At 38.2% G+C, this 23,479-nt stretch overlaps 1 protein-coding gene across 1 annotated transcript in view; it reads right to left on the bottom strand.

Moving 5' to 3' along the window:
* Nucleotides 1-23,479, bottom strand: part of LRRC2 (leucine rich repeat containing 2) — a 66,944-nt gene that overhangs the window by 2,381 nt on the left and 41,084 nt on the right. The window contains exons 5-7 of the mRNA XM_032214726.1: nt 7,436-7,581; nt 4,893-5,048; nt 3,346-3,482 (exon numbers count right to left, since the gene is read on the bottom strand). Coding sequence (XP_032070617.1) covers nt 3,346-3,482; nt 4,893-5,048; nt 7,436-7,581 — 439 coding nt within the window. The remainder of the gene's footprint in view (nt 1-3,345; nt 3,483-4,892; nt 5,049-7,435; nt 7,582-23,479) is intronic.

Raw genomic sequence — 23,479 nt, 5'->3', positions numbered from 1 at the left:
CAGTAGACTTATATACCGCTTCATAGGCCTTTCAGGCCTCTCTAAGCGGTTTACAGAGAGTCAGCATATTGCCCCCAACAATCTGGGTCCTCATTTTACCCACCTCGGAAGGATGGAAGGCTGAGTCAACCCTGAGCCGGTGAGATTTGAACCGCTGACCTGCTGATCTAGCAGTAGCCTGCAGTGCTGCATTTAACCACTGCGCCACCTTGGCTCTATAAAGTCTATAACATGCTTGTTATACCAGATAGCTTGTGGCCTGACACTCACAACTATACACATGACCTTCCTGATCATTATCCAAAAAGGTTCTGCCTTATACTATCACTTTGTAATCCATTTGTCAGCTCCTTTCCTTCCCTCAATGGCTCCCAGCTGGAGTAAATATTTAGTTTCCTATTGCGTAAATAATCTATTTGCTCTAAAAATGACAATGATTGGTAAGCACTTATGGCACAGTTTGACTAAATGGGAATAAAAACAAATATCTTAACATTTGTGCTCTAGGCAACTTCTGACAAAACAAAATAAATGTAGATTTATGTCTACATCAAACAAACATCCTGATTCAAAAACTAACAGATTAAAGGAAGTTAGGATGATACAAAATCAACTATGGTAAATGGAGAGAAATCTCTTCTACTACTAGAAGAAACATGCTTCTTCTGGATGAACACAAATCTGAGATGGTCCATAAACTAGTCCAAACAAAAAGCTATAATTGTTTCCTTAAATAACATTTAAGAAAATATTACTGGCAACCCAACCATAGTTTCATTTTCATTGGCAATGGAATTTTCCCATGTATTTTCCATAAGCAAGTCCAAAATAAAATATTTAACTGATCCTTTCCTTGTAGAACTGCTATGAATCTATCTCTGATGTTAGTTCCCCCCCCACTCCCAAGAGACCTAATCTTAACTCTAATTCTATCAATGACCTAACCCTAGTTTAGTTTTCATTGGCAATGGAATTTTCCCATGTGTTTGACTGCAATATATATACAAGCCTGGATGAAAAGCTTTAACTTTTGCTTTCCTTAGAGAGCCAATAAAATTTTGTCCCTGACATTAGTTTTCAGCCCAGGCTCCAAGGAGACCTTACCCTAATTCCACCCCCATAACTAATCCAATCTAGTTTAATGGTCATTGGCAATGGGGTTTTCCCATGTATTATAAAGTAGTACACAACCCAAACAAAAAGCTTTCACCTCCTTTTTCCTTAGATAACTTTTAAGAATCTATTCCAGACATTAATTTTTGGTCCTGACTCTAAGGGGACCTAACCCTAACCCTAAACCTAAACCTAACCCAACTATAGTGCCATTGTCATTGTCAATGGAATTTTCCCATGTATTTAAAAGTCTGAACAAAAAGTTTTAACTGAAGCTTTCCTTGCCAAGTCACTATGGATCAATCCCTGATCGTAATTTTTTGCCCTGACTTCAAGGACCCCACACCCTAACTGTAGCTTATCCATAACCTAACCCTAGTTTAGTTTTGTTTTGCAATGGGATTTTCCACATATTTAATTGCAATATATTTGCAAGTCTGAACGAAAAGATTTTAACTTTCACTTGCCTTAGAGAACCACTGAGAATCTATCCTTGGCATCACTTTTCTGCCCTGACTCCAAGGAGACCTAAGACTAATCCTCACACTAACCCTAACCCTAACCCTAGTTTAATTTTGTTCACCAATTGGATTTCTCATGAATTTTACTGTGGTCCACAAACTAGTCTGTGTGTCAAACTCACAGCATCACATTGTCGTCACATGACATTTCATGACTGTTTTCCCTTCATGGAGCTGGCTGGGCATGGCCTGCATATGACACATCTGGCCCACGGGACACCCCTGAACTAGTCTAAATGAGCATCTTCCTTGCAGAATTTCTAAGAATCTATTCCTGACATTAGTTTCTGTCCCTGATCCAAGGAGACCTAATCCTAAACTTAATCCTACCCCTACCCAAAGACAATATTCACTATCCAACCTAGTTTCATTTTTATTGGCATTGTGATTTTTCCATGTATCTTATTGTGGTTCATAAACAACTCCAAAGAAAAGCTGTCACCATCACTTTCCTTAGAGAACGTCTAAGAATCTATCACTGATATCTGTTTTCAGTCCTGACTCCAAGGAGATCTAATTCTAATCCTAACACTAATCCTAATTCTAACCCTAACCATGACCTAATTTCATTTTCATTTGCAAAGCAATTTTCCTGTGTACTTTAATGCGGTCTACAAACAAGTCCAAACTGTAAGCAATCACTGTGCATTTCTTAGAGAAACTCTAACAATTTATTGTTCTGCCCTGACTCCAAGGAGACCTAACCTTCACCTTAGTTTAATTTTCATTGGTAGTGGGTTTTTTCCCCATGCGGTTTACTGAAATTTTCATCAATCAATGAAGAGAGAGCAGATGTTGAAGCTTATTCCCTACGCTTAAATATAACTGTGAATATTGTTTGATATGTGCATCAATTTTCTATAATGAATGGCAATGGACAGACAAAAATGTCAGGAGTTGAGGTTTCTATCTTCATCACTTATCATGGATCAATAGCTCATTCTATCAATTTTATTGGATCTGCCCTTCTGATTTCAAAAGAACCCTGGCACAATGTGAAGTGCTTTCTAGATACATTTTCCATGAATGAAAAAACTTAACCTTTTTAATTTCTGTGTGTCATTCTATTAAAGGCATAAGGGGGGGGGGGGAGTAGCAACTTTTTTATTTTTGATTACATGGTTTAAAAGAAGACAATGGACGGTGAGGAGGGCAAAAGTAAAATTGGAAAACCATCACTTCTGTGAAGTTGCTTTAATATTCATTCTGTAATTGTCAGCAGATATGGAAATAAAATGATCTGTCAGGAATTAAGCAAGAGGATAACACTTGCTTTACTATAAGGGAGCATGTTAGATGCTAGAGAGAAAAGGGAAACCTTCTCAAATTGGCCTCACCTTCCTTTCTGAGTTGCTGGGTGCACTTTTCTATCATAACAGTTAGAAAGTGGTTCTCTTTTTAAAAATAGAAACATGGCATTGCTATGCTGACTTCCAATACAATTATTGTATTTCTTCATTTTTAGTCGAGGCTGAAATGTCTGTAGTGCTGTAGTTGACAGATTCCTCAATTTAGCAGACAGCTGGATTGTGGGTATGTACTCTCCCTCCCCATAATGCTTAGTTGTCTCTACCAAATTCCAGGTTCCTCGTGAAATGCTTAACATGGAACGAATAGGCATATACAATTCAATGTTTTCTAAAATGTGTCCAGAAAATCAGTTAGAATGAAAAGAAAATTAGCTTGGAGTTTCATTTTGATGCATCCGTACCTCTCTCTTGTATATCCATAATGTAGGCTTTCATAAATTCTTTTTCAAACAGTTCACGATCACGGTCACTTTCTGTTATTTCTTGAATCTCCTGAAATGAGGTTGTTTCGAGAGGGTTATCCTTCAGGCTTATAAATCTGCAAGGTGATGACATATTACCATGAAAAGGTTATATAATGCTTCTTATCGGGAGCAAATTGTTACTTGTTATACCCACATGATTTGTAGCCCTATAAATTTTCTCTTCTTCCTACTTTGTTGCAGAGCAAAGTCAATTTGTCTGTGAACAAAACTTTGCTTCAATGTTCAGTGTTCATAACACTCATTATCTATTAGAAATATTAATTAAGAAGTGTCTTTTCTAGAAGCAAGCATAGGAAACCCTAAAAGTGTAAGCTTAATCATTCAATCAAAAAAAGTATCCCCAGGTGTCTTGATGCGCTGAAGCTGCTTATGTCACATCAGTCATTGAATATTAATTTGTGTGACTTTTAAAAAAAGCAAACACACACATGCACACACAAAAACTATTGCGAACTTATAGCAGCCAATTAGGGGCAATTTAATACCCAGAATCTTATTTGTGTGTTGTTAACAATACACCTTATTCCTCCTTATTCTGTTTTGTGGAACATTTATTCCTAATGATTTTTGACTAGCCTGTGAGAAGAGAACTTTTTTCAGAGGCAGAGGCCTTGGACCTTTTGCTAGTATGGACCGAGTGGTCTTTTATTTGGGAAAAACAATATTATGCAATTCACCAGGCTCACACAGATTTTACTTTATGCATTGATAACAATAGCAGTTAGACTTATATACCGCTTCATAGTGCTTTTACAGCACTCTCTAAATGGTTTACAGAATCAGCATATTGCCCCCAACAATCTGGGTTCTCAGATTGATGACACATAATTGCACTCTAAACCATAAATGCAAATAATTGCTCTTATATGCTAAATGTTTGTCTTAGCCTACCTTCTTCCTGTTTATGACATAGCTGCTATGTTTCATATTGAGCTGCCTATTCTGGAATTAAGAACCAAGGGAATAACTGGAATAATCCACAAGCCACGACATACCATGTATTTATTCCAATATGCTTAAGATGTGTGGTATTAACTAATTAAACTACTGTATTTGCTCACATTAATGCATGGTAGGAGTGGGTTCCTGCTGCCATTACTACCGGTTCGGTGCCTGAAAAATTTTGCACACACGTGCATTTGCACTAAAAACAGTCTGCACATGTGCACATTAAAAAGGGGGGGGGGAAATAACATTGTTTCAATGAAGATTATTCTGTGCACGTGCAGAACAGAAAATCAAGATGGTGTCACCAAGGATATCTGAACCTGTACAGTGACATGTCCACCAGAGTTACTACCTATTCAGCCAAACCGTACCAGTAGGAACCCACCTCTGATGCATGGGTAGACGTATTGCAACTTTGTGGAATCTTTTAATTAAAATACACCCACTTCAGAATCCAAACAAATAGCAAGATAAAATGCAAAGGAAGAAAATATGTCTGAATGCAATTGACTTACTTTAAGCCAGTGGAAGAGTTACAGATGGCTGTGGGCATCTGAACCAAATCTTCACCACTCACAACCAATAAACTGAGTTTTGGCAAGTTGACCAAGGCTTGTGGGAGGTAGGTCAGCTTGTTCTTCTGCAGAAGAAGAGTTTGTAACTTCTCTAGCCTTAGAAAATTAACAAAATGGCAAAATTAAATGTACATTATAGAATCGCAAATGTATACATATCAATATATTGTTTAATAATGTAATATAACATATTAATAACTGAAATATCGTTAATCAAACTCATAAAGTAAGATGAATGCGCAAAACCAACAAAATAGTTGCAGGGTGTGAAAAGTATCGTTTGTTTGATGTTTTCTTCTATCCTGGGTTAAAAGGTAGGGATGGCTGTTTGATTTCAGCATTGGTGGCAACAGAAAGATTGTTGACATGCAAATTTTTGAAAGGCAGAGACAATGAACACCATTTTGTGTCCTCTAAATCCATTATCTCTGCACAGTTTCCAATTTATGCATAACTTATACATAACTACTTATGTGGTGCGTAGGAGAATATGCTACATGAGACCCAGCATGTACAAACAATAAATCACCCAAGAAAAACTGTTTTTATAGTTCCACTGCCTTTTGTTTTGGACTTCTGTAATGAATATGAAATTAAAATGGAGTGAATGAAGCAGTTAATTAAAAACTGATGAATGTCAGCTTACCTACACATTTCTTTTTGGTTTGCAAAAGTGGGACTGTGAAAAACAAGTGATGCTGTTTTCTTACACTCATCAAAGGAAATTTCCCAAATTTTCAAGTTTAACAGTGTGCTTAGATGCTGCTGGGTGAGACAGGAAAATGTGTGTACACGCAAACCCAGTATGATTGCTTTAAATCTGAAAATATTAGTTGGAGAGAGCTGACTTCTGAATCACATTTTAATGTTATCAACAGACTCCTTTGGTTGATTTCTGTACCTTCATCTATCAAAAACATAACTTGAGTTGTGAGTAAATTGCAAAATTCTACTGTATCTGAGTAAGGATATTTCCACGTCATTTTCCTTCAGGACCTCTTCCAGACCTGATTGATCTTGCAGCATCTATTTTTAGAAGCTCAGACAATTTACTTCTAAGTCTCCCTTGGAAACTGCTGTAAAGTTGGTATTTTCCCTTGATAAATATAGATCTACCAATTTTGTATAATCTATTTTCCAGGGACTCAAACCTCAAGAGGTCACCATCTACCAATCAGCTGGATTTCTGCAGCCTACACTTTCTTTCTTTCTTTTTTTCTTTCTGTCTTTCTTTCTTTCTTTCTTTCTTTCTTTCCTTCCTTCCTTCTTTCTTTCTTTCTTTCTTTCTTTCTTTCTGTCTTTCTTTCTTTCTTTCTTTCTTTCTTTCTGAAGGGTCCTTGGTATTCTCTGTGCTTGATGGTTTTCGTGCAAATGTTTCATTACCCAAACTAGGTAACACCATCAGTGCTGGCAAGGATGTGATTTGTTCTCAGTTTATAGAGCTTGCCACGTCCATGTTGTAAGGGTGGTCTTGGGAGTACTTTGGTTGGATGTTGTCAGTTTATTGATTGGGTTATGGTTTACTTGATCGTTGATCTGCTATTAATCTTGGACTTAGTCTATGCTCATTTGGGTGGCTAAGTGTTGGTGCAGAGGTATGAATGACACCAGTAATCCCTCATTTCAACTCTGAGCTACAAATATTCTCCTTTATTGGTTATTTATAAAATGTATTGACCGCCCATCTTACCACAGGCTAATTCTGAGAAGCTTACAATCATAAAAAATATACACATATATGTATATGTATAAAAGCAATAATTAATTTAATATGAACAAACACCATTATCCAATTACAGATGGGAGGAAGGTGGATCTGTTGTTACTCAATCAGCCACCTCCACTGTGATGCTCCCCCATTGGGGCCCCAAACTAACTGGCAGAACCAGGCCTTCAGACTCTTACAAAAGGTCAGAGGGTTGGGAGCTGACGTCATATGGGGGGGGGGGGGGAACAATATATTCCAGAGGGCAGGTGCAACAGCAGAGAAGGCCCTTCTCTGAATCCCAAAGCTAGATTTACTTTCCACACTGTTAGAGGAACACTATTCTGTTCTTTGAACATCTCTTTATATATTGGCTAAAAGTTACCTTTGTTCTTCCACATCAAACAATCATAGCAATGTACAGCCCAGGTCACCTATACTGGGAAACACACCTGATTGAAAAATTGCTAGGATTTCAGTGCAGAATCCCACAGGGATATTGAGGAACAACACTGATTGGCTTGTGATATTATCTGGGTATATTCTTAGCAATTGAGGATGGGAGAAGTGAAGATTATCGTGGGTCAGTTTCAGATTGCTTTGTAAGAGGAGACAAGGAAGCCCTGTTTTCAACAACATCGTAAACTCGGGAGCTTTGTGACTCTACCATAAATGAGCTTGACAGTTTTCCAATCACTTACAAATGTTGACAAAATAGCCAGGCAATGCTTTATTTGCTAAAACCAACTGTCACTGCAAAAACCATATAAAAATCTACCTGTCTATGTCTTGTGGGAGATCTCTCAGACCGTTGTTACTTATATCAAGCCACTGCAGATTTGACATCCGGAGTACACATATTGGGATTGAAAAGAATTTGTTTGTTGATACATCTACAAAGCTCACTTGTTTCAAATTGCTTAGCTGTAAAGAAACAGAACGTTATTTAATAAAGATTTGAATGAGGAAATAGACGACAATTATAGTTGATATTTTGCTGGCTGAATGAGGTCAAAATATGCTATATTGCATATTTGCCATAAGGCTACACAAGCCATTATTTTTAAAATGAGGCCATCTTCAGAATTAAACATTTTCAGTATTTCTTATTTGTTGCATGCATTTCTTCCCTCAGAGAAATTCTATGCTTAATAGACTGTTGCATTTTATCTCAGTGAAACAACAATATTTTACATGTTGGTATTCGCAGTAGTTCCTACTGAATAGGCATTTGAATGACAGAATTCTATGATTATGCCAATGCCATGTCTAGGTTTTAAAATAGATTTATGTCTCCTAAATGAGTATGTCTTTACCTCTCAGTAATTGCCAAATGTTTAATTACTTTAATTTTTTACAAAAAAATAATTAAAAAGATAAGTTGCTTTCTTTCTACAGGCTATGACCAAAAATGTTGAGATGGTGACCATGGTAGTATGGTTGAAGCATCATCCCTTTTTATGTCTGGAACATAAGGCACAGAGAGAGCTTCAATTTCACCATCATGGCAGCCAACTTGACCTTTTTGCACATACATTGTAAATATCCTCACTCCTTCCTCATAGTGTGTACTACCTAAAGAGAAGGCAGCAATATCATCATATATATATACAAATTGATGAGACCTGCAGCTGAATCTTCTACAGATTATTTAAAGACAACAAACAACAGCAGGTAGGGCTCAAGACAGACAAAATGGTAAATATGGTTGTGACTAAAGCCTTTATTCTTTGTAACTGTGTATAACATTGATGAACATATAAAAAGGGCAAGACTTGGTTGCTTCAACTGCAACTTTGGCAATTTTGACTCTTGGAGCCGAGGTGGCGCAGTGGTTAAATGCAGCACTGCAGGCTACTTCAGCTGACTGCAGTTCTGCAGTTCGGCTGTTCAAATCTCACCGGCTCAGGGTTGACTCAGCTTCCATCCTTCCAAGGTGGGTAAAATGAGAACCCGGATTGTTGTTGGGGGCAATATGCTGGCTCTGTAAACAACTTAGAGAGGGCTGAAGGCCCTATGAAGCGGTATATAAGTCTAACTGCTATAGCTATTTTGACACCTTTGGAGATATCAGGCAAGCTGAATATCTCAGATATTTTTCTCCTCCACAACCTCCTAGGGCTGTAATGGCGCACCTATAACATGCATGCCACAGGTGGCACACAGAGCCCTCTCTGCGGGGCTTCGGGTCTGTGCCATGCATGTGCCTGGGGTGGGGCCTTTCCTGGTCTCTGCAGGTTCCCCCTCCAGTGTGCCCTACATCTCTCCTCCATTTCTGCCACCTGTGCCTTTCCCGATCTTCGCAGGTTCCCCCCTCCACAGGTGCCTCTCTATGGGAGAAAGCTAAGGCGCACTGGGTAGAGAAACTGCGGAGATCAGGGAAGGGAGGGACAGTAAAAATGTAGTAGAAAGTTAGGGTGCGCTGGGGTGAGAAACTGTGGAAGCAGGGGAAGCCAAAAGGGGGCACGGGAGCACCGTGCAAGGCTCCATTTTGGGCCTGGAAAGTCTCCTGCATCAACCTGAAAGCCAAAATGGGGGGCAGGGAGTATGCACAGGGGAGAAAGGTGTACGCCTGGGCAACGTACATGCATGCATAGGGGCTGGGTGCATGCACAGGGGGTGCTCGCATTGTATTTTGGGGATTGGGGCACGTGCGCATGCATACATGTGCACACACGCACACTTTGGGCACTTGGCACCAAAAAGGTTAACCATCACTGTTCTAGGGCCTTAAGAGTGGGGTGAGATTATACTTTCTTTCTCACATATACACATATATAATAAATCCATTTCATTGCTTAATAACAGATCAGATTGTGTCACATCTAATTTCACATATTGAGGAGAAAGGTGAAGAAAAAGTCAGGTAATAACTGTAAAAATCTGATAAATGCGTTTGCTATGGCACACAAATAAATATTTCATTTGCAATTTCTCCAAATCCAGTAAGATAAAGTTCAAAAACTTCATATTCAGGATAGTCTGAATATTCAAATATACTGCTATTATTACAGTATCTATATGAATCCAAGATGGAAACCAAGAAATACAAAAACTCAATCTTTTCTTCTTACAATCCATATAAGGTAATTTTCTTCTGTAAGGGACATCATAAAGAAATTTTTACTGGGATATTTACTATGATATTGACATAGTTAGACTGGTCAGACTGGTTGAGTAGTCGTGGTGGTGCAGTGGTTATAATGAAATATTTTCCAGGCTAATTTTTACCCACTGACAGGAGTTCAATCCTGACTGACTCAAGGTTGTCTCAGCCTTCCATCCTTCTGAGATCGGTAAAATTAGGAGCCAGATTGTCGGAGGAAATAGGCTGACTCTGTAAACTGCTTAGAGAGGCGATGAAGTGGTATATAAGTCTAAGTGCTATTGCCATTGCTATTCAATAGTATATTCTTGTAGAAAAAAAACAGAATTGTACCTCTTCTCATAGACTGAGTGATTCCCTACTGGGGATTCATAATCATTCTCTTTAATCAATTAGCTTAAAAGTTATGATGGTAACAGTTGACAATTCTAAATGAGAAACCATGCACATCTCTTCATAAACATTGAGATTCTCAAAATCATACATTTCAATAATCCTTCAAAAGATGACAGAGAGAAATGTTATATGACTAAGAAGCTGCTAACCGACTTTAGAAATAAATATTTGAAGGAAAATCTCACAGCAATAGCACCATTTTATTATTACTATAAAAGTGATTTATGGCAGTACATTAAACTTTTTGCCTGAATAACAGTTTCCCAAATCATGTCTTTTTTTAAAAAAACCATATTGCTGGATTCAAAATTAATTATCCAATCCAAAACAAATATTAAAGGAAATAGTGTTTTTATTCTTATTCAAACAAAATAATCTCCATTGTCAAAAGTGTATGGAACTATGTAATATATGGTTGTTAGAAGAAAGAATACTAACCTAATGGTATAATCTGGTTGATTTATTAGTGGCATGTGGAATCTAAAACTGTTCTTCCAAACTTCACAGGCAGAATGGCCATGGCTGAGGATCAGCGGAACCAATTCCAACTGGTTGGGTGGTTTGACATTAGTCATACACCCCCTGACTCAAAGAACTCAAAATGGGGAGAGGGGAATGCTGATATACCAGGGGTGAAATTTAGCGGGTTCTGACAGGTTCTAGAAAACTGGTACCGGAAACCTTGAGTAGTTCGGAGAACCTTTGTCTGCAATGTCACTTCTCTTCATTTTGGCTACCATAGTGATTTTGAAGAGAGAACCTCCGTCACAAAACTCCAACAGCTAACTTTATCCAGACAGAAGAAAAAAAATGGTGGTAGAGAGCAATTTCTGTCAACAGGAGTGATTTATTCTGATCCAATCCATGCAGTTGTACTAGATCAATTTTCTCAGCATATCTTGGAATCAGGATTGCTTCAGAGGACATTTTTATTCCCAATTAATAGAAAATAACTCTCAAAGAACCTACAGCATTAGGCCTATGTTTAGTCAAAATACACTTTTCAATATATAATTTTATTTTAAAATTTTGATTATAATACTAAAAACATACAAACTTAAAGAAAGAGAAGAGAAAGAAAAAATTAAAAATGTGAGAGAGAAAAAAGAGAAAATGAGAATATAATAAAGAGGAAAGAAATATATAAAAAAGTAACTCTCAACATTCATCATAGATATAAATAAATATAGTGGTTCTCCACCCCTACAGTATAAGGATACAAACAAATTTTTCTACATCATATATCCCACTCCTTATTTACAGACAAATCCATAACACATCAACTTTTCAGTCCAAACAGCAACAAGAAAAAATAATAAACAGTTGCCATAATGGTGGGATTCAAATAATTTAACAACCAATTCTCTGTCCTAATGACTGGGTGAATGGGTGTGGCCAAGTGGTCATGTGGTCATGTGATTGGGTTGGCATGGCCAAAGTGAGTGTGGCTGAGTGATGTCGCATGACCAGCTCAATATTGCTTTTGTAGGGGGGGATGCATGTGGTGGTCCAGGCAGGTCAGGGGGATCCATTGTCTCCAGCAGAGAATGGTGAGACCAGGGTGAGAGCCAAACACTTGTTTGAGTATTGCCACCCCTCTCAAGCCATGCAAAGGACCCCCGGACAGCAGCACAGGCTGCCCAGAGCCCTAGGAAGTGGAGGGCAAGAGTCCAGCCTGGCCCTCAAGCTCCCAGGGCACTTGGACCACACAGATTAGCCCTGTCTTCCACATCCCCCCAAGCCCTTGCAGCTTGCAATCTCCTACTGCCCATGGCACACTGATAGGCAGAAGCCCCCTAGGTTCCATGTTCTCTCCTTCCTACCTCTTCCTTCCTCCACACACAAGTTGGGATATGACTTTCCCATGTGGGGGTGGGGCAGTCCCAGGGAAAGGCCAGGAAATGGGGCATGGAGGTGCTGGTGCCACCCATGGCCATCCTTAGATCCACACTGCGCATCAGCCCCACCTTCTGGGTGTGCATACATGAGGCTCCAAGCACTCAAGGGCTGGGCTGGTGTCCTAGGTGAAGGGCAGTGCTCAGTAAGCAGTCCACAGGGACGCCACCCCTGTGCGCTTGCCACTTTGTGTGCACGCCCCGTGGGGCAGGGCTATGGTGGATCTAAGCAGGGCCTGGGCAAGGAACCAGGCAAGGAACCAGAGAGTAGCCAGAGAGAAGCTGGGCCACAGGTGTGACTCTAGACAAGTGGCCAAGGCAAGATAAGTAGTGGCTGAGAGGGGCCAAGTGGAATGGGGCCAGCCAGTGGTGCAATCAGCCAGTTTGCCAAACTGCACAGAAAATTAACAGCCGGTTTTCCGAACCAGCTGAATCCCACTCTGGATTGCCAGCTTTGTAACAATATGTCTTGTATTAACCTTGATGAAATAAATCAACTATATATTCCTTCCTTTTATTTTTAACAGACTTAATCTTTAGTTAATTCAAATATTGTTGTAGGATTGATTTTTCTTCAATTCTTCTTAGCAAATTTCTTCAAGCTTTATTGAGTCTCTCTCATAAATTAAAAAATCCTCTAGGTCTCTGTTTTGGTTTGTCATTTGTATTTCTCTTTTGATTTTTAAAACACCAGCTAGTTTCTTTTGGGAATTCACTAAAGCATCTAGACATTCTCTGGTTTTTCATTCGTAAATCAATTTTTGGTACATGATTTTGATTTTTGTAATTTCTTCAATAATCTTTTGGTTATATTCTATCCATAGAAGTAGACATCGTTACTAATCATTACTAATACTGATGGCATTATGGCTAATAATTTCTGGCATCATTCTTCAAAAATCTCCCTTACTATTTCTAGTGTTATAGCATTTTTTATAATTTGTAAATGTAAATAAAAGCCTGTAATTTTTTTTCACCTCTGATTAGGAACTTCAGTGCCCTGTATTTCCTAAATTCATAAAATTGTTCATCTTTATAAAGCCTTACAATAATAAATAATAATCTGTTTCCCACAAGAAATTTATAAAGAATATAATTTATAATTAATTCCACAGTGACATAGTAAAAAACAATATTTAAAATTTATCTGGAACCTCCATTCATTTGTAACTTTCTTAGATCAAAAGTCCTCATGCTTATAATTTTTATTTTCCTCAAATTGAAGATAAACTCACCTGATAAAAACTGTTCAAAGCTGTTCTTCAAAAAGTCTTAAATAGCTTTAAGATAATTAATAGGCAATTTCCAAAAGTGATTAGAAAGTGAAGCTTGCGAACTTAGTGTTCTTTAAAAGGCTCTGCCACAGTTGTGAGCAAGATGGATAATCCCATTTTCCCCACAGTGTTCAAACCTATTAAAAAAACACTATCCTACCATCTCCTCATGAGTAACAACCATACAGACCACATGTAAGCAATTACCTAGCTTCTACTTATACTGGGAGGTTTTAAGGAACAGATCTATGTACTGGTCCTTGGTCTTTGTCCCAGACCAGTGGTGGGATGCTGCCAGTTTAACAACTGGTTCGGTGAGCATTCATGTGCGTGCACTTGCATGCAACTCTGAAAATGGAACATATAGAAGCTAAGCTGCTTACCTTCCATGTCAGCAACAGAAAGTAAAACAGTGAGGGGGGAAATCAGCTGTGTCACACGATTGAGATGAGCTAGAAAGCAGGAAATAAAGGACAGGATAGGGCAGGGGGGTGGTGGGCAGAACCAACTGATCGTTAGAGCTACCGGTTCACTCGAACCAGTCTGAACCCACTAAAATACCATCTCTGTCCCAGACATTGGCTCCATTGTTGCAGTCTTTCGTTTGCCATGCCTCCCCCAGAAGTCTTCTTTAACCAAATAATCTGATTGAAAACAATGACATTAAGATTAAATTTACTTCCAATCTATTAAATGACATGCCTAAATTTTCACTATAAAGTTGCAGCCTGTGCTCATTAACAAGATTGAATATAGTAGGTTTTGTTGTGAAGTAAACATGTGTAGATTTCTATTAAATGTATTTCATAAAACTGAAATAGATGGTTCCATTATAGGTTAATACATTAATATTTCACATCGCTAAGACATAAAAAAGTTAGCATTGCTCACTTGAATATATTAATTAAATGTTGAATTCGCCCCCATGGAGACCAATGGGACATAAAAGGCACTAAGTAGATTCTTTTATCCTGGATAACATTCATTATATTAAAATCAATTGAGTTTACTCTCAGGAAACAGATTAAGGATCCGAATGTTAATATCTCCAGCTTTTTGTTTACTGGCATAAAATAATGTTTTGCTTTTAAGGTAATTCTTTTTCTTGAGAGCAAACATCATCTTAGAGCCAAGATATTAAATAATCTTTTTTTCTAAACCAGATTTAACAAAAACAAATTAAACTGAGCATGTCACCTCATGATTACATAGATTTTTCCATATAGATTTTGGAGGAGAAATTTATAAGTGCTAAGTTTTTCACCCTTAGCAATTTTATGTATGAACTTCAACTCCCAGAATTTTCCAGCCAGCACGAATTGAAGTCCACACATCTTTAAAGTTGCCAAAGTTGACAAATACTGCATAAATAATTTGGCATGGTTTTTGGGGGGGGATACTTTTAAGCTCTTATTTTAGCCTTTAGCTGTGAGATTTTACAGTGAGCTCTCATCCCAATGTTAACCATATCTGAGCCTTGGTGTTGCTGCTATGGATATGACAAAAGTAGAAAATTATTTTGTTTACAGAATTCATTAACAACAATGCATTATATTTATTAGAATTGTATTTGAAAAAAACAATGTACCTTATTGCCTTATTCTGTCCAACCAACCTTCTAATTCCAATAATGAGGTTTTTGCTAGATAAACAGAAGTTACCAGTGGAAAGGGTTGACTCCCAATCTATTATGCATGAATTAGTAATAATTAGTAATAATAGAGCTAGTCTGATATAATGTGAAGATACTGGACTAGAACCAGTGGTGAAATTCTTTTTTTTTCCTTTTGGTTTTGTGGGCATGGCTTAGTGGGCATGGGTTGGTGGGGGGTCATGTGGGTGTGGCCAACTTTATGTTACTCACCGCAACCCACCAAGCCACACCCACCAAGAACCGACAGAAAAGTTCACTAGGCCAAGTCTTCTAGCATTCAACCTGGCTGCTTCTTGCCTCCTTCTCATGCTTGCTAGAGCCGAGCATGCACCTAGAGCCGAGGTGGCGCAGTGGTTAAATGTAGCACTGCAGGCTGACTGCAGTTCAGCAGTCAAATCTCACCGGCTCAGGGTTGACTCAGCCTTCCATCCTTCCGAGGTGGGTAAAATGAGGACCCGGATTGTTGTTGGGGGAAATATGCTGACTCTGTAAACCGCTTAGAGAGGGCTGAAAGCCCTATGAAGCGGTATATAAGTCTAACTGCTATTGCTATTGCTATTGCTATTGCTCTTTGTGTATGAGCCTGAGAGGGAGGAGAAGAGCAGCTACATTGAATGCTGTAGCAGAGAGAAGCTGAACTTTTCTCCCTCCCTTCACAGAGCAGCTGCTCAGAAGGCAGCCGCCAGCTGCAGTCTGTCCCTTTATTATGCCTTCCTCCCTCTCTCCCTCACCCGCTCCTGAGCAGGCAAGGTGACTGGTGAGGTGTTTAGCTGGGCCACGTGGTGAAGGCAACATATATAGGGCAGAAATGAGTAGGGGAGGTGAGTAGCCAGAGGGGGGTGCAAACAGCCAGAAGGGGAGAGTGAGTGGCCAGAAGGAGTGAGCGGTGAGCTGGCAAGCAGGCAGCATGGGTGGGGCCAACCAGCGGTGGTTTTTACCAGTTTGGAGAACCAATTCAAATCCCTACTGGTTCATCCAGACCGGTCCGAACTGGTCAAATTTCACCCTTGACTAGAACCTAAAATAATTCAGATTCAATTTCACCCGCTGCCAAAGGAAATCATTGACTTTGGACTACTCAATGTCTCTCAGCCCAGTTTATCTCAGAATGTTGCTATTATGGGAATAATAGCAACCATCTGCCAGCCAATGTCGGCTGGCGACCCCCCGGGGGAGAGCCTTCTCTGTTGCTGCTCCGGCCCTCTGGAACGAGCTCCCCGTGGAGATCCGGACCCTTACTACCCTCCCAGCCTTCCGTAAAGCTACTAAGTCCTGGCTGTTCCGGCAGGCTGGGGGCTGTTGAAATATCCAGCCCCGCTCCATTTGTGACTGTTGTGTATTTTAATATTGTTTGTATTGTCTTATTTATCCCCTCCCCCATTTTATTGTGAGCTGCCTGGAGTCCTTTGGGATTGGGCAGCATACAAAACCAATAAACGAAACAAAACAAAACAAAATGAATAAATTGAAGGAAGCTTTGTAAAAGTGGATGGCCTTTTGTTTCTTCAATCAAGAATCATAACAGAACTAAATCTGAAAAATTAACAAAGTACTTAAAGATTGCCAGACTTCTCTGAACTGTTTGTTTCATGACATGCTACTTCCTTATTTCAACATAGTCTGGAATTATCTGGTATTAGTCATTCCTTTCTACAAAGATCAGTATATACTGAATCCACAGATAAGTTATCTGTTACAGAATAACAGAGTTGAAAAGGACTTTGGAGGTCTTCTAGTCCAACCCCCTGCTCAAGCAGGAAACCCTATACCACTTCAGAAAAATGGCCATCCTATCTCGGTTGTGGCAATTGGAACACTGCTATCATTTCATCCCTAGTCGTTCTTTTCATCAAACTAGATATACCTAACTCCTGCAACTGTTCATGTTTTAGCCTCCAGTCTCCTAATCAACTTAGTTGCTCTTCTCTGAGCTCTTTCTAGAGATCTAGAGAATATACTGTGTGCACCAATGCTACCCAAGTATCCTGAACAACAATTTAAGGACCATCACAAATGCTTTGTTGCTATTACACCACTTTCATATGTACCTGTACCTCTGTTGGTTACATAACATCCTTTTCAAGCAATTAAATTTCTGGGAATAGTTTACATACTGAATGAAAATATTCAAATATTGCTATATGTATAGATTATTTTTAGTATTTACATTTCTTCAGAAATTTCAAAATCCTTGGAGTTACAGCCCACTCCCTCATACCATATCTAGTGGCTGCTAAATTGGAGAAAGCTGAATTACTTCAAAAATTCTGGATAATAAACTTTCTGGACAATCATTGATGAAGTGCCTCTATTTCTCTATCTAATTGGTTCCACTGCCAATTATTCTTACCACAAGAAAAAAAATCTCTAACATATAAGTTGATGTTGAATGATATTCCCCTGACATTCTGATTAACAAGCTAGCAAAATAATATGCTGAATGGCATGACAATTATATGGAACTATATCTGACAAAAAAAATCCACTCCAAAAGTGCTCATTATATGATTTCAGGTAAACTGGAATGAAACACCTAGTAACAATCCACAAAGTTTGGTTTTCTGGGTGGGACTTTTCAAGATTTGTTTTAAACTATTATGGAAAATGATGGCGAGAGAGAGAGCATTATCAAATTTGCACAAGATAAAAATTGGATGGATTGTACAATATTCTAAAACCCAGAAGCAATATTCAGAATGTTTATAATACATTAAAGGGTGAAAAATCTACCTTGTCATTTAGGAAAATTTAATTAAATATCCAGATAAAGGAGCAGGGATAGTGTTCCAAAACACAGGAAAATAGTAGTTTCATGATTAAACTTCACCTTGAATACTATATACTTTAAAGTTTTGGTCAAACCAGAAGATAAGCAAAGGATGAGACTGAAAATAAAAAGAGAAGGCTGGGTGAACTTGATATACTTTGCTTTTAGAAAGGATGACTGAAAGGGGAGATAATTTTGATGTTTTGCTGTCCAGACAATTCTGACTTTTTCTACTTCAATGGACAACACTTCACCAGGAGTATCTGTCAGTAACTGTTTTGATTTCTTGTAAGATCATGTTGTGATGTTAATGATAGCATTCATCCACATTGGTTTTTACTGCCTTCTTCTTTTTTTTTTGGCTGTCAGCTTTTCCAAATATCAGTCTACTTGAAAAACTCTTCCTTCCATGTTATACGTCCAAAATTTTAGCTTCCTCAATACTGCTTTTATAGAGTTGTCTAGCTCCACAAGTACTGACTGATTGTTCTCTGGGCTGTCTAATTCTCAACGATTTGCAGTCCAAATGCATTGATTTTTCTTCATTCCATCTTTCTGATGGTCAACCATATGTTACTTCTGGCAAGCTGTGGCTTCCATTTACATCCCTTTGTTGGCAGGAGTATGACAGCAGTCTACAAATTTCAGAAGGGATGTCCCACAAAAGAAGGCCGACTCAGAATACTCAGAGTAAATTATACAAATGTAGATTCTGGCTGAATGTTAAGAAAAACTCTGTAGCTGTTAGAGCAATTCAACACTTGAACCAGTTTCTTAAGTGAGTATCTCCCCTTTTCAAAATATATTCAGCAAAAGCTAGATAGATAGTAATCAGGGATATTTTGATTTAGATGTCTATATTTCTACCCTGAACAGGATGTGGCACTTAATGGAATACCACAAGTTGCTTGTCAAATCATTTGATCAAAAGGAAATATACATCATAGTCAATCACACAAATAATCATTCCATTAAAAAGATTACAGTGAACTGGTTGTCCGTTTTCTCTTTAAGAAGAAATTTATCCACTTATTTCCAGAAAGGCCTGATCAAAAGTTACAGAGTTTAAAAGCTTTGCTTTGTTTTGCTAAGCCAACTGCTAGACAGCAGAAAGGTATAAAATTAATCTTAACACTATTTCACAACTAACAAGGGGCTCACAAAATGCTAAAAAGCAAATGGAAATATAGCAGATGAGCAATTTATTTACTTGTTACATTTTAAGTTTGCTCGTTTGAAGAAACTTAGGCAATGGCCATGGCACTCATTTCATTTTATGCCTACACTCCCAGGCCTCCTCTCTGTGCCTGACATACCAGAGAGCCCACACTGCTTCAGTGATATAGAGAGCCTTCTTAATTAAATATTACTACAGACAGTATATTCTAGGATTTCCATCACTGAGGGAAATTCCAAGCTGTAGCTGAAGCTGCTTTTCTCCCATGCTGTTTCCAGCTGTTTTTTTAATCCAACTTCTGACATTCCAGTCTGGATAGCAGTAGGTTGGCAACAAGGCTGCACTGATGTGTTGGTTATTCCCCTGCTTCTTGCTCTTCCCTTCCATGTGGAGGAGGTGAATCTCATTAGTTGGCTCCTATCAATCAATACCTGCTTTTTTATTATAGAGATTGTTCTTCCATCACCAGTCCTTGTGCCTTTCCTTTAGTTTCACAGATGTTGGGAAACCAGCAGTTTAGTCTAATGGTTAAGGCACCAGTCTAAAAACCAGAAACCACAGGTTCTAGTCCCATCTTAGCCATAAAAGTCAACTGGGTGACTTTGGGTCAGTCACTCTCTCTCAAGTTGCTGTTGTGGGGAAGATAGAAAGAAGATGTGTTGGATATGTTGAGTTATTTGTAAAAATAATAAAGGCAGGACACAAATAAATATTTTTTTTCTTTTAACATCCCTATAATCCCTTGCATCATGGTGGAGTTGGGGCAACTGAATGGAGCTGAATGCCTTTCTTGACACCTATGAGGGATTCATAGCAGGTATTTTCTCCTTGCACCCAGACGAAGAAATATCTGCCGCTACCTAGGATCAAACTCAGAGCCTTCAGATTCTGGAGTGAGAGCTCCATAGGCTATCTTGCTTCTCAATACAAATAAATAAGTAAAAATATGGATGCCTCCACCTCTTCTTCCCATGCAATCATTTTAACATTAGAATAGGACCTTTCCTTCCCTCTCCCCTTTCCAGTTCCATTTTGCTGTAATAATCAACAGAACTTTTGTTTCAGGATGCCTTTGCAGGTCCATGGAAACTCTGCAGCAAGACAGAGCAGATGCTTCAGTTTCATTATAAACAGAATAGCAGGTATTTATCTGTACTTTGCAATTTAAAGACTTAGAAAAGAAGATTTGCCATAGTGGGGACAAAGCTTGAGAAAGCATGCTTCACTTATTCTAGACAAAAACTAAAAGAGTAACCTGCTGGGAGATGTAAGGCATGAATTTCTAAGACTAAGGGCAGTTTGCCAATTTAGTGAGCTATCATGGGATCAATTGCAAAATTAATTTTGTAAAAAAATAGCAACTGCCAAATGGCAAAGAACTGAGCCGCCTATCAGTGCAGAACAAAATAATCACACAAAACAGCAACTAACCATGGGAGGGAAGGGGACATATCAGGTACTGTAACCAATTCAATTTTGGGGTTGGCATTAGAATGGAATAGAATGCTAGAGACCATCCGCTCTGAAGAGCATAAGGTGGCCGGTGCAGACAATAACAGTTAGGAATCAAAGGTGGAAAACATAAGTGCAGTGTATCTTTGCAATGGACTGAGAGGGGGAAGACAACATTTGTGGATTCCCCCATTTAGAAAGAGGGGAGTTTTCCATCTTGACAATGGGCTGAGCAGGAAGTACAGATCTGCTGAGTCAAATATCTATCCAATCAGTAGCTCTGGGATTCCTTGTGTGCCTTTGTTTCTGCCTAGGGCAAAATTTCTATTTGCCAAGGGGTGGGTATGTATGTATGTATGTATGTATGTATGTATGTATGTATGTATGTATGTGTGTATATGTGTGTGTGTGTGTATGTATGTATGTATATGTATATGTGTGTGTGTGTATACACACACACACACACACACACACATACATACACATACGCATGTATATATGCATATGCTTTTCTTCCCTACTTCTTTCTGAGCTGTTTGCAAACAACTGTTCTTTTACTTTCTGATTCATATCTGATTTTGGTGTGTGTCCTTTTATCTTCTGTCATGAAAAACTGTTCTTTTGGGTGTTGATGACAACACATGTTTATAACTTGAAAAGGATTGCAACTGATTCTCAGAGTTAGAGAATTATATTAAAGAGAGCTGAGGAGAGGAGATTGATAAATTTATGTACAGTGAAACTTCAACTTAATGGATCAGTTTGGGGAAGCAGATGTCTGTTACTCTCAGGTATCTCTTGAACTGCAAATGATATCATTTGCATTGGTTTATATAATGATGTTCTCAAGGAAATGGCATAAGTCTTCAAATAACAAAATTTGAAGGGCAGTTCTCCTATTAGGTAATTTGCAACAATTTATGCCACTTGCACAAATCATTCAAATAGCTACTAGTGCTCTAAAATTAACAAGAATGTTACCTGACTTATTCAGAAGTGAATAATGATTTGGATGAAATCCAAAATGTTACTTTGGGAAAGGTGGCTGGTCACAAATTTCATTCAAAGACTGCTAAATCAGTGTTTGTTAAATCATGTTTTTTTAAAAAAAAATCCTGCTTTCTATTTATTTTTAAATTCTTAAAACGAAGTAGACTTTACATGTATACCTCAAGAGATAATAGATGGGCCCAATTCTGGTTACAACATCCCACTCATTCTGGGATATTACATAGGTACATAATCAGAGTGGAAGACCCTATCATTATATTCACATTCTGAGCATTCCTGGTCACAAATACCAGAAACATGTTTCTGGTATTCTACCTATCATTCTATGCCTTTGTCTATGTTTTTATGGTTCCATGATTCCATCCATGATTCTATGATTTGAATTAATTAATTAAACATTACTTGCTTTTTCCATGAATTCCATCTTGGTAAACTTCTCATGTATTCAAAGCTTTACTATATTTAACTGATCATATAATGTGGTTGATATGAGGTTGTATGTCCTGGATAACTAAAATCTGCAATGTTGATAATATCTTGCCAAAAAGGTGTCTTCTTTAAATGTACCAAAAGTGCTTTTTTCAGGAGACAACTGGACTTCCTTGTTTTTCTTTTGAAAACATTTCAGTTCTCATCCAAGAAGATTCTTCAGCTCTGACAGGATAGTGGGGAATGAACAAGCAGCTTGTCAGAGCTGAAAAAACTTCTTGGAAGAGAAGGTAATCTTCTTCAGAAGAAAAAACAAGAAAGTCAATTTGCCTCCTGAAAAAGCACCTTTGGGACAATCATGACCTCGATGACTGAGAATCTCTCAGACTGTCTTCCTTAAACTTTCTAGTCCCTTGGAAATGGGATCTGATTGAGAAATATGAATGGATGGACTAACAGGTGATAAAGTGGATATTTTGTTTGAGGCTATATTTAAGAAATGAGAGCCAGTTGGGTGTACTAGTCAAGGTAACAGTCTAGAAACTAGGAAACTGTTAATTCTAGTCCTGCCTTAGTTCAGCTGATTTTGAGTGATTTTGAGTCAGTCACTCTTCTCCAAGAAAGAGACAATGGCAAACCACTTCCAAAAAACTTTGTCAAAAAAACTTGTCAGTTTCCAGGAGTTAAAACTGATTTGAAGGCACACATACATATTTAAGAAATAGCAACTACTGAAACTAGATGACTTGGTTAATTAATTCTTTTGCTCATGGACTCGGAGGAAATAATTATATAATCCTTTTAATAAAGGAAGTCCTATATATTTTATTCCTTTTAGAAGGTAAGTGGATTTCTGCAACACTTGTAAGAATTTATTTTTTAAGAAAACCTACATCATCCTTTCATTGTTAGCAGCATTTACCTCCCTTTCTTTCAAGTACTGTCCCTTCTAACTCTAAATCAGCTCTAATGCAGGCTGTGCCAGTTAAATTTCCCAGCCACCCTTACTCCTGCCCTGATTTTTATTAACAATTGTCATCTTCGTTTGATAAACAACCAATATTTCTGTTGATCTTCATCATTTAATTTTGAAATGCTGCCTGTGCACATTTCAAAGATCCCACTGCTTTCCGGCTTCCTTTCCTAAGTGGCAAGAGTTGTGTGATTAATGGATGTGTTTTCAGTTCTTCTTTATTTATTTGTGTCATTGAAAAGGATTTGCTGATAAAGTTGCTTGATTGTGGTTTCAGCAGGAACTTCTCATTTCATAGCATATCAGAAATAAAAAGGTCCGTGATCATTTCAATTGTTGATTCACTTTTCTAAAACATTATCGTTAATTAAATACATTGGGTTGAATAATAGTATAAACAAACCTATGAAATTAAATGGTACATTGACTTCAGTGGGTCAGAATTTTAAGCGTGACAGTGTCTGAATTCAAGCCATTAGATGAGCCAACATCTGATGAGTTAAATCCTAAAGGAGACACGAATGAATGAAGAAAAATCTGGCTGTTGTCCTCTGTATCATTTGCCTTCCCACTCTGTTTATTATACCTTTAATTCTTTAAGTTGTGCATTTCTAGTCTCTCTGCTGGAATGCACAGTTTTTCTGGAAGGCATTACTTTTCTGCAAATCACAGGCTACAGAAGTAAAAC

This window comes from Thamnophis elegans, chromosome 3 (genome assembly GCF_009769535.1).
Source record: "Thamnophis elegans isolate rThaEle1 chromosome 3, rThaEle1.pri, whole genome shotgun sequence".
NCBI classification, from domain to species: domain Eukaryota; kingdom Metazoa; phylum Chordata; class Lepidosauria; order Squamata; family Colubridae; genus Thamnophis; species Thamnophis elegans.
This window is presented reverse-complemented; position numbering and strand designations above follow the sequence as displayed.